The following is an 18,138-nucleotide window of genomic DNA, read 5'->3' as shown; positions in this document are numbered from 1 at the left end:
TTGAATACACGCTTCCCTTAAATTGATGGCATGCTGCTATTCCTCCCAGGCATATGACAAGGAACATTTACCTCCACTCTAACCCGTTCATCAATCAACTTTCTATCTATACAGTTACATTTCCCCCTATAGTCTGCACCTGAATTTTACTTAACAGCCTCTTCTGAGACCTGTATTTGAATACTTTTTAAAAATCCATACAAAACTTCATCAACTCAATTCTTTTAACCTAAATTTAATCAGTGATTTAAAAAAAAAAAAATTGGTTAGTCCTGTATTTCTGCATGCTCAGGAATTTTATCATGCTATCACATTATTATTGATAAAAGGAGGTCATTTGGTTTACCTCGTCCATGCTTGGTCTCTGTAGAATGTTTCAGTCTTCCCATTCCTCTACTTTATCCCACTAGCACAGGTCTTTTGCTATAAGTATGCATCGAATTTCATTTTGAAATTGTTGTTCATTTCTGCTTGTTGGGAAACCATATCTTCAAGAACTGTATTTTCTTTTTAAAATTTGGAAGGACATTGCGTTATTTGGAAACTGGGATTTTTTTTTTTTTAAAAAGGTCATAAATTCACCTTGGACTTGGAGCAAGTATGCCTTTTCTAAGAAATCACCGAGGGGGAGAGTTATTTGCTTATCTGAACAGTAACTACTTTAATGGCTGGAAGAAGAAAAACTTTTTCGAAACAGAGGCCCTGGTGATTTATTGGAAAGCACCTGACGAAGATGAGTTGTTTTGAACTCAGATGGGAATGAACTGAGGAGGGGGAAAGCTGCCCAGCTCGTGTGCTCCTTGCCTTGCCTGAAACATGCAGTTCCAGTATCCATCTCGGAATCCTCATCTCAGTGGAACTTGCCTATATTTGGAAACCCAAGAGGCTGAGACAAGAAGAATTGATCCGCCTTTATTCTTCTCTACGCTGAAACTCTGTTGGTGAGAATGTACAAGCATTTATTGGGACGAGAGACCTGTCCTCACACGAGAGCTGCAGATCGATGATGTCGAAACCCTGTGATTATCATAGAATTTACAGTGCAGAAGGAGGCCATTCGGCCCATCGAGTCTGCACCGGCTCTTGGAAAGAGCACCCTACCCAAGGTCAACACCTCCACCCTATCCCCACAACCCAGTAACCCCACCCAACACTAAGGGCAATTTTGGACACTAAGGGCAATTTAGCATGGCCAATCCACCTAACCTGCACATCTTTGGACTGTGGGAGGAAACCGGAGCACCCGGAGGAAACCCACGCACACACGGGGAGGATGTGCAGACTCCGCACAGACAGTGACCCAAGCCGGAATCGAACCTGGGACCCTGGAGCTGTGAAGCAATTGTGCTATCCACAATGCTACCGTGCTGCCCACTTCTTCCCTTTTTATATATAGTCTTTAATTGCCCATCTCTGCAGAGATCCTAATTGTTTTTCCTTTGTATTTGGTGTGTGTGTGTGCTGGGGAATTTTAAAAGGGATAGATAGTTAGATAATTACATTTTCCAGATTACAAGTTGTGTTAAGAAGTTCCTGCCACGTTTTGAAAAAAATAAGTTTTTTGTTTTATAATAAATCAATCATTCTAAGTTTATTGGAAGAAGCCTGGTTTTGTTTTATTTTGGGTCTTACAGTAGTGAAGGTAAATCATAGTCCATTTTGATGACTAAATTACATACACATTTACACTAATGGTGTGCTTGTGGACACTCTCTCTTCCCCACCCGCCATATCTCGCCCCAAAAGTTTAAATCTGCCTCACCTAATACTCCGCCCACCATCAGACAATGGTTTCTTTGCGAACCTTACCGAAACCTGTCATAATCATGTGCACTCTATCAAAACTGTATTATAGGTTTTCAACATTCGTCCACAAATGGAAGTTGCAGTCTTTTTACCCAACTTATCCTTCCCTACCTTGAATTTGACAAAAGCACAATTTGTATATTTTGGGTTTGGCAAAGGCAGTTAATTCAAAGACATACTACCTATCCTGCATTATCCCTAAATTCTAAGTTCTATCGCTATTCAAACACAATTATAAAGTATTCATAAATACTATGCAAGTTCACACTTCAAAGAAAACAGCTAAATCAATTTGCAAAAATTGATACCTGGTGTTGAGTGCAGCAAATCGCAAAGTTGTGACAGAGGTCATAAGTACAGCATACCAAGCATTGTAGTTTATTTCCAGAGGGACTTGAAAAGTGGAGAGGATATTTGGAACTAATGTTAAACCTTTGTTTATCTTGGGAGGTGATATAAAAGAGTCAACCTAAAAGACTTCAATGTTATGGAAGGCTTTGATACAGTAGTCCAGAGTATTTCCACTAGTGGAAAGACAACTTGATGTTGTCAATATAAGATGACTCCAAGAAATTAAATGGGGTATTCAGAAGGAATGGCTTTACCCAGAGATTGGTAACAATGTGGAACTCGCAACCACAGATGCATTGTAACAAATTGTATGGATGCATTAAGGGGACATTTGTGCATATGAGGGGTAAGGGAGTAGAGGGTTACGCTGAAGGTTAGGAAGGATGGGAGGAGGCTTGAGTGGGACATGGACTGGTTAGGCCAAATAACATGTAAAGGATCAGGAATAGGTCATTTGTCTGATTTAACCTACTCTGCTGTTAAACGAGATCATGGCTGATCTTCTACCTCAATGCCATTTTTCCCCTTCATCCCCATATCTCTTGATAACTTTGATATCGATCAGTCTCTGAATCAATGACTGAGCTTCCACAACACTCCAGGGGTAGAGAATTCGAATGGTTTACCACCCTCTGACTGAAGCAATTCCATATCACTGGTACCCTTGTCCCTTGGTTTGAGCTCCCCTGTCAAACGCAGGGGAAAGAACCTTCCTGCAGCTATCTTCCAAGAAGCCTTGTAAGAATTTTATATGTTTCAATGAGATCACATTTGCTGATAATACAAAGACTGGTAGGAAGGAGCGTTAAGGAGGAGGATACAAAGAGTCTACAAAGGTTAAGTGATTGGGCAAAAATATGGCAGAACAATGTGGGAGAATGGGTTTGATCACTTTGGTGGAAAATGAATATATTTTTAATGGAGGGAGACTGCTGAATGGTGTTCTGAAGAGGGATCGGGATGTCCTCTTATATGAATCACAAAGTTAGCATGCAATTACAACAAATAATTGGGGTGGCAAACTGAATGTTAGCCTTTACTGCAAGGGGGATAGATTATCAAAGTAGGAAAGTCTTGCTACAACTGTAGAGGGCATTGGTGAGATTAAACCAAAGTACTGCATACAGTTTTGATCTCCTTATTTAAGGAGAGATATACATGCATTGGAAAGAGTAAAGAGAAGATTCGCTTGGTTGATTTCTCTGATGACTGGGTTGTCTTGGAAGTAAAGATTGAGCAGGTTGGCTGTGCTCATTGGAGTTGAGAAGAATGGAAGGTGATCTTATTGAAACAAGATTCTGAGGAGACTTGCAGGGTAGGTGCTGAGGATTTTATCCTCCTGGGGAATCGAGAACTTGGGGACAAAAGTTTCAAAATAAGGCTTCTTCCATTTAAGACCGTGATGAGGAATTTATTCTCTATTATCTTTGGAATTTTCTATCACAGAGGCAGTGGAGGCTGGGTCGTTAAATATATTCAGTGATGTGTTGGGGTAGAATGACTCCCTTGTAGATTGAAAAAGGTTGTGGAGGGCTGACAGAAAGTAGACTTAAGCCCACGATCTGATCAGCTGTGCTGTTATTGAATGGCGTAGCAGGCTTGAGGGGCTGAATGGCCTACTCCTTATGTTATGCAGGGATGAATAGAGATCCACAGATACATGAATCGTCAAAGTACAGTTTAGAAACAGCTATAAAAATGTTTGTTTTGTCTGTCGGAGAATTCCACAAAAAAGCAAAGATGTAATGGCGATTTTATGCAAGCCATCAACTAGGTAATTCTAAGCACCCCAGTAAAAGAAGAACATTAGTGTGTGTCAGTGATGCAGTAAAGGTTCACTGGAATGAGGGCTTATTTGTGGCAAAAACAAATCCTGATTCGTATGTTTCATCCCTTGTTGGGGACCACGGCAATCAGTTGGGCCCTGGAAGCAGCATTAAAACAAGCCAACAGAAAATAATCTCTGGATTATTACCTGAGCTGTGTGAAAATTGGCAAAGTGTACATAAAATTAGGGACATGAATACGGGCGGTACCGGTGGTGTAGTGGTTAGCACTGTTGCCTCACGGCGCCGACGATAAGAATAATGCATCTTACTACAAAGGTAAAATAATTTGGTGGTATCACAGTGGTCCCCTTCTCGAACAGGTATACCCCTTTGGATACTGTCGGGGGGATAGCCTATCAGGGGAAAACAGCAGCAGCCAGAGCAGTGGCACCACGGCTGGCTCTGATGTTCAGAAGGGAGGGTCAAAGCGCAGAACAGCAATAGTCATAGGGGACTCTATAGTCAGGGGCACAGATAGGCGCTTGTGTGGACGTGAAAGAGACTCCAGGATGGTATGTTGCCTCCCTGGTGCCATGGTCCAGGATGTCTCTGAACGGGTAGAGGGCATCTTGAAGGGGGAGGGCAAACAGACAGAGGTCGTTGTACATATTGGTACTAACGACATAGGCAGGAAGGGGCATGAGGTCCTGCAGCAGGAGTTCAGGGAGCTAGGCAGAAAGGTAAAAGACAGGACCTCTAGGGTTGTAATCTCGGGCTTACTCCCTGTGCCACGTGCCAGTGAGGCTAGAAATAGGAAGATAGAGCAGCTAAACACGTGGCTAAACAGCTGGTGTAGGAGGGAGGGTTTCCGTTATCTGGACCACTAGGAGCTCTTCCGGGGCAGGTGTGACCTATACAAGAAGGACGGGTTGCATCTAAATTGGAGAGACATAAATATCCTGGCCGCGAGGTTTGCTAGTGTCACACGGGAGGGTTTAAACTAGTATGGCAGGGGGGTGGGCACGGGAGCAATAGGTCAGAAGGTGAGAGCATTGAGGGAGAACTAGGGAATAGGGACAGTATGGCTCTGAGGCAGAGCAGACAGGGTGAAGTTGCTGAACACAGCGGGTCTGGTGGCCTGAAGTGCACATGTTTTAATACAAGAAGTATTACGGGTAAGGCAGATGAACTTGGAGCTTGGATTAGTACTTGGAACTATGATGTTGTTGCCATTACAGAGACCTGGTTGAGGGAAGGGCAGGATTGGCAGCTAAACGGTCCAGGATTTAGATGTTTCAGGCGGGATAGAGGGGGATGTAAAAGGGGTGGTGGAGTTGCGCTACTGGTTAGGGAGAATATCACAGCTGTACTACGGGAGGGCAGTGAGGCTATATGGGTCGAGATCAGGAATAAGAAGGGTGCAGTCACAATGTTGGGGGTTTACTACAGGCCTCCCAACAGCCAGCGGGAGATAGAGGAGCAGATAGGTAGACAGATTTTGGAAAAGTGTAAAAACAGCAGGGTTGTGGTGATGGGAGACTTCAACTTCCCCAATATTGACTGGGACTCACTTAATGCCAGGGGCTTAGACGGGGCAGAGTTTGTAAGGAGCATCCAGGAGGGCTTCTTAAAACAATATGTAGACAGTCCAACTAGGGAAGGGGCTGTACTGGACCTGGTATTGGGGAATGAGCCCGGCCAGGTGGTAGAAGTTTCAGTAGGGGAGCATTTCGGGAACTGACCACAATTCAGTAAGTTTTAAAGTGCTGGTGGACAAGGATAAGAGTGGACCTCTGGTGAATGTGCTAAATTGGGGGAAGGCTAATTATAACAATATCAGGCGGGAACTGAAGAACCTAGATTGGGGGCGTATGTTTGAGGGTAAATCAACATCTGACATGTGGGAGGCTTTCAAGTGTCAGTTGAAAGGAATTCAGGACCGGCATGTTCCTGTGAGGAAGAAGGATAAATACGGCAATTTTCGGGAACCTTTGATAACGAGAGATATTGTAGGCCTCGTCAAAAAGGAAAAGGAGGCATTTGTCAGAGCTAAAAGGCTGGGAACAGACAAAGCCTGTGTGGAATATAAGGAAAGTAGGAAGGAACTTGAGCAAGGAGTCAGGAGGGCTAGAAGGGGTCACGAAAAGTCATTGGCAAATAGGGTTCATCATATCATAGAATTTACAGTGCAGAAGGAGGCCATTCGGCCCATCGAGTCTGCACCGGCTCTTGAAAAGAGCACACTACCCAAGGTCAACACCTCCACCCTATCCCCATAACCCAGTAACCCACCCAACACTAAGGGCAATTTTGGACACGAAGGGCAATTTATCATGGCCAATCCACCTAACCTGCACATCTTTGGACTGTGGGAGGAAACCGGAGCACCCGGAGGAAACCCACGCACACACTGGGAGGATGTGCAGACTCCGCACAGACAGTGACCCAAGCCGGAATCGGACCTGGGACCCTGGAGCTGTGAAGCACTTGTGCTATCCACAATGCTACCGTGCTGTCCAGGTTAAGGAAAATCCCAAGGCTTTTTACACGTACATAAAAAGCAAGAGGGTAGCCAGGGAAAGGGTTGGCCCACTGAAGGATAGGCAAGGGAATCTGTGTGGAGCCAGAGGAAATGGGCGAGGTACTAAATGAATACTTTGCATCAATATTCACCAAAGAGAAGGAATTGGTAGATGTTGAGTCTGGAGAAGGGTGTGTAGATATCCTGGGTCACATTCAGATCCAAAAAGACGAGGTGTTGGGCGTCTTGAAAAATATTAATGTAGATACGTCCCCAGGGCCTGATGGGATCTACCCCAGAATACTGAAGAAGGCTAGAGAGGAAATTGCTGAGCCCTTGACAGAAATCTTTGGATCCTCGCTGTCTTCAGGTGATGTCCCGGAGGACTGGAGAATAGCCAATGTTGTTCCTCTGTTTAAGAAGGGTAGCAAGGATAATGCAGGGAGCTACAGGCCGGTGAGCCTTACTTCAGTGGTAGGGAAATTACTGGAGAGAATTCTTCGAGACAGCATCTACTCCCATTTGGAAGCAAATGGACGTATTAGTGAGAGGCAGCATGGTTTTGTGAAGGGGAGGTCGTGTCTCACTAACTTGATAGAGTTTTTCGAGGAGGTGACAAAGATGATTGATGCAGGTAGGGCAGTGGATGTTGTCTATGTGGACTTCAGTAAGGCCTTTGACAAGGTCCCTCATGGTCAACTAGTACAAAAGGTGAAGTCACACGGGATCAGGGGTGAGCTGGCAAGGTGGATACAGAACTGGCTAGGTCATAGAAGGCAGAGAGTAGCAATGGAAGGATGCTTTTCTAATTGGAGGGCTATGACTAGTGGTGTTCCGCAGGGATCAGTGCTGGGACCGTTGCTGTTTGTAGTATATGTAAATGATTTGGAGGAAAATGTAACTGGTCTGATCAGTAAGTTTGCAGACGACACAAAGGTTCGTGGAATTGAAGATAGTGATGAGGACTGTCAGAGGATAACAGCAGGATTTAGATTGTTTGGAGACTTGGGCGCAGAGATGGCAGATGGAGTTTCATCCGGACAAATATGAGGTAATGCATTTTGGAAGGTCTAATGCAGGTAGGGAATATACAGTGAATGGTAGAACCCTCAAGAGTATTGAAAGTCAGAGAGATCTAGGTGTACAGGTCCACAGGTCACTGAAAGGGGCAACACAGGTGGAGAAGGTAGTCTAGAAGGCATATGGCATGCTTGCCGTCATTGGCCTGGGCATTGAGTATAAGAATTGGCAAGTCATGTTGCAGCTGTATAGAACCTTAGTTAGGTCACACTTGGAGTATAGTGTTCAATTCTGGTCACCACACTACCAGAAGGATGTGGAGGCTTTAGAGAGGGCACAGAAGAGATTTACCAGGATGTTGCCTGGTATGGAGGGCATTAGCTATGAGGAGCGGTTGAATAAACTCGGTTTGTTCTCACTGGAACGAAGGAGGTTGAGGGGAGACCTGATAGAGGTCTACAAAATTATGAGGGGCATAGACGGAGTGGATAGTCAGAGGCTTTTCCCCAGGGTAGAGGGGTCAATTACTAGGGGGCATAGGTTTAAGGTGCGAGAGGCAAGGTTTAGAGTAGATGTACGAGGCAAGTTTTTTACGCAGAGGGTAGTGGGTGCCTGGAACTCACTACCGGAGGAGGTAGTGGAAGCAGGGACGATAGTGACATTTAAGGGGCATCTTGACAAATACATGAATAGGATGGGAATAGAGGGATATGGACCCAGGAAGTATGGAAAGTCAGAGAGATCTAGGTGTACAGGTCCATAGGTCACTGAAAGGGGCAACACAGGTGGAGAAGGTAGCATGGTCGGCACTGGCTTGGAGGGCCGAAGGGCATGTTCCTTTGCTGTACTTTTCTTTGTTCTTTGTTATTCTGTGCAGTTTTGGTCTCCATATTTGAAAATAGAATACACTTCCCTTGGAAGCGGTAGAGTGAAGGTTCACGAGATTGGCACCCAAGATGAGAGAGTTGTACTTTGATGAGAGCCTGAGTAAATGGGGCCTACATTTTCTGCAGCTTAGAAGAATGAGAGGTGACCCTAATGAAATGATAAACACAGAACTTGTTTTCCATAACTGCACTGGGTAATCAAATAGATGGGGCATAAAAGGCCAATTATTTAAAACCGATGAAAATTTTATTCGCTCAAAGTGTTGTAAATCTTTGGAATCCTCCTCCCTGCAGGTTGTCAATGCTTCATCGTTGAATATTTTTAAGGCTCTACTTGTGCTTCTGTTCAGAAGCATAGCATTGCACATGGATTTGCAACTAGAAACAAACCGATTAAATGCAGTTGTATTGCTTTGCAATGAGCATTATTGCATGGCTGCTGCCATCTGCTGGTAAATGTAACTGCAGCAATAACCTGAAGTTCCATTTTGGAAAAAATGATTCAATGAAGTTATTAATCACTTATAAATTTGAGGTGGGTCATCAAATTGGAAGCATATCAGTCGCAGTGAAAGTTGATGTTCTGTGCCTTGAGAAAAATTCAGTTTTGTGAAAAATGGCTTTAAAAATCTATTTGATTTAATTCTGGACACAACTGCAAAATCTCAAAGTCAGATTCATGCTCTTCCCCCCCCCCCCCCCTTCCCAAATGTATGCTTTATTCATAAAATATCTAAAGTTGATTCCAAAATATTTCAAATTGAACACTATAAATAGTGCAATAATTAACTTTTCCCCATAGATCATGTTGCACATTTTGGCATCTCAACACAATTGCAATTATTGTATACATGCAATAACAAGCATACATGCTGTGGAGTTCTACATGGTTAGTCCCTTGCTATGGTGGAAAGGTCTTAAACAGTGACTTCTCCCCAGTGCCTCAATCTGTTCCTCAGCATGTGGTCCTGGACTTTGGAATATGACGTTTGCAACACTTGGTCGTGGGTAACTCTTTACACTGGAGAACCAACAAGTTTTGGACAGATCAAAAGGGGGCACTCACCGAGTTGATCCTCCAGCAGCAGTTGATATTTACTCATTTTGCATCAATGGGAACAGTCTGGAGCACAGCGCTGCTTGGGATGAACCTTGACAAAAAACCATCGCATCTCTTTCTAGGCCTTTTTTGCAAAGACACATTTCAGAAGGAGATTTGCGGTGATTTCTCCCAGTGCAGCTGCTTGGAGGACAGCGTACACTGGCGCACAGATTTCAGGCATGCTTGCTTGATCTGATGGAATGTCCTTCTCAACACTCAAACTGTATGCTCTCTTTTTCGTTGTCTACCTGGAACTGTAACAATTTTCCTTCTCTCAAACCTTTTTTGTTTTCTTAATTTAGATCACACTTTTATGTCAGTATATGTATTTTAAATGTCTCATAGAAACAAATAACGTTTCCCCATCATTATTTATTGATGACCGTTCGAATTCTGAAACTCTGGGTTGGAAAAGTCACTGTCCAGAATCTGCAATGGCTTGACAATACTGTATCTGACAAATGTTTGGTAGCTGTCAGAGTGTCGGACCCGGAGGAAACCAACGCGGGGGGGGGGGGGTGTGCAGACTCCGCACAGACAGTGAACTAATCCGGGAATCAAGCCTGGGACCCTGGACCTGTGAAGCAACTGTGCAAACCACTGTGCTACCGTGCTGCCTGGTCTAAAATGTTTGTGTTCCTTATTGCCTTCAAATACTGCTGGACCAGACTGAGCTGGTTACAATAAAAACATTTCTTCCAAGTTAATGAAATGCCTTTGAGACAGTCATTGGATTCCCATTATTATAAGTATTAAAGGAGTGAAGCTGTAGTTTGTTCTTGCATTTGAAAAATATTAACCCTTCGTTATTTGTTTCTCTTGGTTTTTATTGACGTCTTTTGGAACAAATAAATTTGACTGCACATTTTACTATAAGCCACTTTGGTCACACTTGTCCCTTGTCATCAAAGCCGATGTTTCCGTGGTAGCTTGACACCTGCCAAAATTGAAGAATGGTTTTGCTTTCTTTGAACAAAAATGATGTATCCACTCTGCTTGGCCAGGCATTTTATGAACATGTTAACTTGGAGAACCTTGTTCAGTATTTGACCCCAAAATTAACTTCTCATGATTTACTCATACCACAATCAAGACTACCCTCTAAGATCTGTAAGATTGTCAGTCTCCACTCTGCATCTGCTGCTGAAACCCTAACCCATGCTTTGACTTAAAAATCTCTGGCAAGCCTTCCATTCCCTATTTATCTTGAGCTCATTCAAAATTATTTTACCCGCAACCCAACTCTAATCGAATCACATTCACTCATCACCCTTTTGCTTCATGACCTAGTCTGGCAACATGTCAAATTTAAAAATTCTTATCCTGGTTTCAAATTCCACCATGCCCTCACATTCCCAACTGACTGGGTGTAATCTCCACCAGCCCTTCAACCCTCTTGAGATCTCCAGGCACCTTCTGCCTGGCCTCTTGTGCAGCTGCTGTTTTATTGTTGGCAGGCCTGCCATCAGAGCCTAGGCCCTAAGCTCAGTAATTCCTTCCCTCAATCTTTTGACATCTCTACCTTTCGTCCTTTGGTCTGATTGCACTCCTTGGACACTTTGATTACATTGAAGGTGCTACATATATGCAAGTTGATGTTGCTGCCAATGGTATATTAAAAACAATTCTAGATTTACTCAGTTCCTGAACAATGATTCACATTTCCAACAATGAAGCTAGAGGTATATGTGTGTTAAGTGGAAATATGTCAAACATTTGGTTCCAAGAAACTCAGCAAGCATTACATTTAGTGTGGATGAAGAATTATGTTTTACCATTAGCATTTTGAGATTTGGCTTCTGCACATTTCTTTTGCATGTTTCTTGTCCCGTTTGATGGTCATAGTTAGTGCGCTGACGTGAACTATATTCCAGGCTTTGGCAGGGGATGTGTGCATGAACTTGAACCTTTATTCTTACGCTAGATGTGCATGAAAGTCTTGATAGACAGATCATATTTTCAAGATGTCAGGATAATTACATTGAATATCAGTACTGTGGAAGCTTGTTAAAACAATAGTTTCCAAATTCAGATTTCCTATTCCTCATTGGATTCCTAAATATAGCTATCTCAATGGTAACCACGTCAGAAAACTGGAGGCAGTTTTGCGCACTAATTTGTTTAATGCTGAGCCAGAAGATGGCAGTTTTGATCACTGACATATGCATACTTAATTAATCTCAGGATTATAGTGCTACAATTAGTGCGTCTGGATAGTTTTAAAAATATTGATGTGGCCTCAACCTGTATGATTAGTTATCTGACATGTTATCTTTGCATTAAATAATGCTTACTAATTTTGGCTTTATGCCAGTATTTGGAACTAAAGTTTTCCAAATGTGAAATAGATTTTTTTGTGTTCGTAAATTGTTTTGGTGCAGATGGTGGGATTAATTCAAGTCTGAACGAGTATACTGCTATATCTAAAGTTGTATTGCTAAAGTAATTATGAGAAAAGTTCATCAATATTTGCGCCCAGGTGATGGCGTTAGCAGTTCGGAGTTTGTGAAGACATGCATGAACAGGAGCTGAGATTTCATTTTTTTAAAGTCTAAATAAATAGTACAGTTGGCGGTGAGAGGAAACAAGGTATTAAGTGGTCTATAAAAAGTGAGCAGATGGAATGGAATTCCTGAGGCAATTAGACAAAGCAACAAGTCTTTCAAATGAAGTTCATGATTGCAGGTTTGTGTTGGTTGATGAAGATATATATGAATCAAATTTTCACCTTGTAGGATATCTTATCAGAAACCAAGACTTGCATTTATATGCACTTTTCACAATCTCAACATCCCAAAACGCGTTACAACAAGGTAAGTAAGGTTACGAGGTATCATCAGTATTGTACTGTAGAAAACATGGCAGCCAGTTTACGAATAGCAAGGTCCCACAACATGAGGACCATATAACCTGGTTTTGGTTTTGAAGAATGAATATTAGCTAGGGCAACAGGAAAAGCTTCCCTTGGATGATCTTTGAAATAGTACTATTGGATCTTTTGCACCACCTGTGTGGCCAGATGGGGCCATGGTTTAAAGTCTCACCCAGATGATGGTTCCTCTAGTTGTGTAGCGCTCTTTCAGTAGTTGACATTGATAGTCAATTTATTTTCCCCGACAAGTTTCCGAATGCAAACATCTTTTCCGTCATAGAATGCAATTGTTCACTTTTATTGTTGTAATGTAATTTTTTTCAGCAAAAATTTCACTTTGCAGTCATTTGAAAAGTCCAGTGACAAAATTTGGAAGCTGTAATTCTTTTGCTCCAAGGAAAATAGTTTTTCATAATTTTAGTGATATCAAATGCATTTTTTGAAAGGTCCGTAAAATTTGTGTGAAACATAACTATTTCAAATTTTACAGCAACCAGAGAAGTCCATCACCAAGTCCAAATCACATTGCAAGTAACGTTGGATCTTCGGTACCGTCAGCCACATCTGCACGCACCTCGTGTTCATTGACGCCGACACTAGCAGCGCACTTCAATGAAAACCTTATAAAGCATGTTCAAGGTTGGCCTGCTGAACATGCGGAAAAGCAAGTAAGTGCATAGCTGTTTTTGTTTTGAAATAGCTTATACAAACTCTGTTAGGAGCTACTTCAAGGAAATTCATGCTTTGGAATAGGTTTGGCTTGTCTTTGCTCTGCAGTCTGTTGCTTCATGAATTTTGGTCTACTGACATAACTATTTTCTCAGTAAAATTTCAATTATTTATCCAATTTGTAGGCTATCAAAGGACATGGCAATCTAAAATTGTTTTTTGAGTAGAGCTCACAATCTTGGCTTTGGACTTATTCATTTACAATGTCTCATCACATAATATGTGTAGATTTGTTCATGATATTATGGCATGTTTTAAATGGGCTTGTTTCAGCAACTATGCAGAAAATGTATACTTATTACACTAAATGTGGTGGTCCTGCAAAATTTAACTGTTCTGTAAAGTGTTTGCTGAATTGGAACAGGCGGTGTTATCATTATCCTTGCGCAAAATATTCTTAACAGCCTCATAACTCTGTCAAGTTCAGACAGCATTAGTGAGTGTTAGGTATGTGAGAAAGTTAGTGCAGTACAGTTATGGTGCCCACTGCAAGTGTAATTTATATAACTTCAGAATCCTGTGCAATTGAGCAAATTATTCATCTGACATGTTCATTAAATGAAAAGAAAGTTTAATAGCCACAGTAATTAATAATTTCTTAATTTTGTTTGATAGAATTTGTTAGCCCTTGGATTGAAGGGATATAGCGCCACAGCAGAAGGATGGAATAAGGATCCAGAGCAACCATGATTTAAATGAATGGCAGAACAGGCTTGAGGGTTGAATGACCTACTCTTCCCGTACCAGCCTCCCCGAACAGGCGCCGGAATGTGGCGACTAGGGGCTTTTCACAGTAACTTCATTTGAAGCCTACTTGTGACAATAAGCGATTTTCATTCATTTTTCATTCCTTTTCCTGTATATTTCCTCGACCACTATTGATTTCAGTTTCGCTGGGGCTCTTTGGCAGTCAAATTTCTCCAACATTCAACTCTTGCTGCCAAGTCTGGATCAAAGCTGTGATGAAATCCGGAATAGTGTAATTCTGTTTGATCCCAAACTGGGTGATAATGAGCAGGTTTTTTGGTAAACAAGTGCTACTTAATGCCAGTGTTGGTGACTCCTATCATTTTACTCGATTGCAAGGAGGCTGATGGAGCATTTGTTAGCTGAGTGGGCTTTGTCATGTTTAGTTGCCAGGATATTTCCTACCCGCGCAATGTTCCATGTTGTTCATTAATCACAGTAAAATGCTGTACTAGAACGTGAACTCAATAAAATTATAAACTCTATTTTTTTCTTTATTCGTTCATGGGATGTGGGCATGGCTGGCTGGACCAGCATTTATTGCTCATCCCGGAGGGCATATAGCAGTCAACCACATTGCTCTGGGTCTGGAGTCACATGTAGACCAGACCAGGTAAGGATGACAGATTTCCTTCCCTAAAGGACATCAGTGAACCAGATGGGTTTTTACGACAATTGACAATGGTTTCATGGTCAGCATCGACTTTTAATTCCAGAATTTTATTTCTGGTGACCCGGGTTCAAATCCCACCTGCCCTGGAGCATCTCCTTGGGTAGCTGGAGAACTAGTCCATCGACAATACCACTTCGCCACTGCCTCCCCTGTACTAAAATGGTGGAGGTCTAGGGAGTGGGCAAAGTGGGGTCATGCAATCCCTAGCAACATAAGAAATAGGAGCAAGAGAAGACCATATGGCCCATTGAACATGCTCCACCATTCAATATGATCTTGGGCATCAAGTCCACTTTCCTACCTGCTCCCCATGTGGTTTGATTACCTGACAGACCAAAATACTATCTATCTTTGCCTTAAATATATTCAATGATGGTGCATCTACACCCCTCTGGAGTAGAGAATCCAGAGAAGTACGAAGAAGTAAATGATTAGCCCCTTATCCTGAAACAATGCTTCATTGTTCTAGATTCTTCAGCCAGGGAAAACAATTTCAGTATCTAACCTGTCAAACCCCTTTACAATCTTAATGCTGCAATGAGGTCATCCCTCATTCTTCTAAACTCAGGGGAATATAGACCCAATTTATTTAGGTTCTCATCAGAAATCCCTCTCGTGCCAATCTATGGAACCTTGTGTTGTACTGCATCCAAAGCAAGTATGCCCTTCCTTAATTTCAGTGATCATAATTGCACTGTACTTTGGGCCAGACTCACCAAAGCCTTGTGGTATTATAGCAAGACTTCTCCCTATTCATGTACTACCAATGTTTTTGCAGTAAAGGCCAGCATGTCATCTGTCTTCCTAACAGCTTGCTGTACCTGTATGCTATTTTTTAATATTCCTTGTTACAAGTATACCCATGTCTCTCAACATCAACCATTACAAGTTTTACACCTTTAATAAATTTCTGCTTTTCTGTTGTTAAGACCAAAAGGAAAAATCTTGAGTTGCCTAATGTACTCCATCTGCTACCTCGTTCCCCACTCACTAAACCTCGCTATATCTCTTTTCAGCACCTTTGTTTATTCCTTTCAGCTTGTATTCTCATCTACCTTTGGATCCAAGTTTGCAGCAATACATTCTTCTCTGTCGCTTTGTCTCAGTGGTTAATAGAGATTGTAAATAGGGCGGTGCAGTGGTTAGCACTGCTGCCTCATGCACTGAGGACCAGGGTTCAATCCTGGCCCTGGGTCACTGTCTGTGGAGTTTGCACATCCCCCCCGTTTGTGTGGATTTCATCCCCACAACCCAAAGATGTGCAAGGTAGGTGGATTGGCCATGTTAAATTGCCCCTTAATTGGGGGAAAAAATAATTGGATACTCTAAATTTATAAAAATATATGGATATATAGATTGGAAACAGCTGAGACTCCAGCACTGATCCTTGTGGCACTCCACCAGTCACAGCACCCCAACTTAAAAATATCCCACTTATAGGCCAGGGTTTAGAGAACACCAAAGTATCTCATGGAGTTCACCTGACCCACAACTTTTAATAGATTTTGCTTATGGGGGCACAAGGGCCCATTTTACGTGTGATGCAACAGAGAACTAAAAGTATTTTTAAACAAAAACAATGTTTATTCTATGAATCCAGTTAACATTTTATAAACACACAGTAAACATCTTACCAACTACCAACCCTGATAACCCCCCAAAAAGATACAGTACTCGATAAGTAACCGTAAGCAACTTTCCTAACAACATCCATAAGCCACACCACTTTTTAACAAAGACAGTAGGTTTGCATTCCTTACAGAAACAGGTATTACTTTGAAATCATCAAGTGATCTGGAGAGATTCTTTAGATTGCAGAAAGGGAGCACCATACACATCTGTTTGGTTCAAATGCAGCTCTCCAACTGAAAGCGAAACTAAACAGAGCCAAAACAGCTTTCAGCACAAAACAAAAGTAAAAAGCAGAGCAGAGCCCAGCTCCACCCACACAATGACATCACTGCAGTCATTTGATAAAGCATACTTTTCTTAAAGCGACATTCACATGACACACTTATCCCTATTGTCTGCTTCCTGGCCATTAACCAATCCTCCATCCATGCTATTATCACCAGCTCCATGAGCCCTTAACTTGTGTGTTAACTTTTTGTGGTATCTTATCGAATGACATTTGGAAATCCAATATTTACTAGTTCCCCTATCCCTACCCAGCTAATTACATCGTCAAAAAACTTAAATAAATTTGTCAAGCAGAATTTTCCTTTTGTAAAACCATGTTGACTTGTTCTAATACTACTTCTCACAGTGTATTAAGAGTGCCTTAATTAATAATTCCACTATTTGTCTGATGTCAGGCAAACTGATCTGTAGGTCCGTTTTTCTCTCCCTTTCGTAAATAATTTGCAATTTGCTGAGACCGTTAACGTAATTTTGGAAAGTCAGAGCCAGCACATCCATTATTCCTGCAGCTTTCTCATTTGGCATCCCAGGATTAGACCCCATTGGGTTTTGGGGATTTGTTGGATTTTACCTAAAGTTTGTTTCCAATGGTGATACTAATTACTCTATTTTCCCCGTCTATTTCTGGTATGCAACTTATGTCTATTACTGTGAAGACAGTCACAAAATATTTGTTCTTGTATTTCGTCATTCCCCACAATAATTTCTCTTGTCTCTGCTTCTGTGGGACCAATATTTAGCTACTCTTTTCCTTTGAATAGATCTGCAAAAGCTCTTAAAATGTTTTTATAATCCTGCCTAGTTTACTCTCACGCTCTTCTATCAACTTATTTGTGGCACCTTGTTCGCTTCTAAAACATTCTCAATCCTTAGGCCTGCTATTGTTTTTTTAAAAATATTTTTATTGACATTTTCAACATTTCAACATTTTTGCAAAAAATAAAACACAAACTCCCACCCACTCTTTAACAGCAACCAAATCTCCAAGGTGTAAGATAAACAAATATAGGAAGGATGTGGAAGCATTGGAAAGGGTGCAGAGGAGATTTACCAGGATGTTGCCTGGTATGGAGGGAAGATCTTATGAGGGAAGGCTGAGGGACTTGAGGCTGTTTTCGTTAGAGAGAAGAAGGTTAAGAGGTGACTTAATTGAGGTATACAAGATGATCGGAGGATTGGATAGGGTGGACAGTGAGAGCCTTTTTCCTCGAATGGTGATGGCTAGCACGAGGGGACATAGCTTTAAATTGAAGGGAGATAGATATAGGACAGATAGATATAGGACAGATGTCAGAGGTAGGTTCTTTACTCAGAGTAGTAGGGGTGTGGAATGCCCTGCCTCCAACAGTAGTGGACTCGCCAACATTAAGGAATTTAAATGGTCATTGGATAAACAATGGATGATAATGGAATAGTGTAGATGGGCTTTAGATTGGTTTCACAGGTCGGCGCAACATCGAGGGCCGAAGGGCCTGTACTGCGCTGTAATGTTCTACTGTCTATTGTCTATAAATCCCATCTCTTGTGGAATCCCTCATCTGCCCCTCTCATAGCAAATTTCACTGTCTCCAAGTACAGGACTCCATTCGATCCCCCAGCCACACAATGGCACGGGGGAGAAGCTGACCTCCACCCCAACAGGACCCGCCTGTGAGTGACCAACGAGGTAAAGACTAAGACATCCGCCCCCGCACCTGTTTGCAATTCCAGCATGTCTGACATGCCGAATATGGCCTTCAGG

General features: G+C 42.1%; 1 protein-coding gene across 5 annotated transcripts in view; it reads left to right on the top strand.

Annotated features, from left to right (window-relative positions):
• The window catches only part of waca (WW domain containing adaptor with coiled-coil a), a 175,723-nt gene that overhangs the window by 127,548 nt on the left and 30,037 nt on the right, over positions 1-18,138 (top strand). For 4 of the 5 annotated variants that reach the window (XM_072508388.1, XM_072508386.1, XM_072508387.1 and 1 more), the window contains one exon: positions 12,819-12,996. In XM_072508388.1, the coding sequence (XP_072364489.1) occupies positions 12,819-12,996 (178 nt within the window). Of the gene's footprint in view, positions 1-569; positions 1,595-12,818; positions 12,997-18,138 lie in introns of those variants that run through there. The other variant, XM_072508389.1, reaches the window with a different exon arrangement.

This window comes from Scyliorhinus torazame, chromosome 6 (genome assembly GCF_047496885.1).
Source record: "Scyliorhinus torazame isolate Kashiwa2021f chromosome 6, sScyTor2.1, whole genome shotgun sequence".
In the NCBI taxonomy this organism is placed as follows: Eukaryota; Metazoa; Chordata; class Chondrichthyes; order Carcharhiniformes; family Scyliorhinidae; genus Scyliorhinus; species Scyliorhinus torazame.
This window is presented reverse-complemented; position numbering and strand designations above follow the sequence as displayed.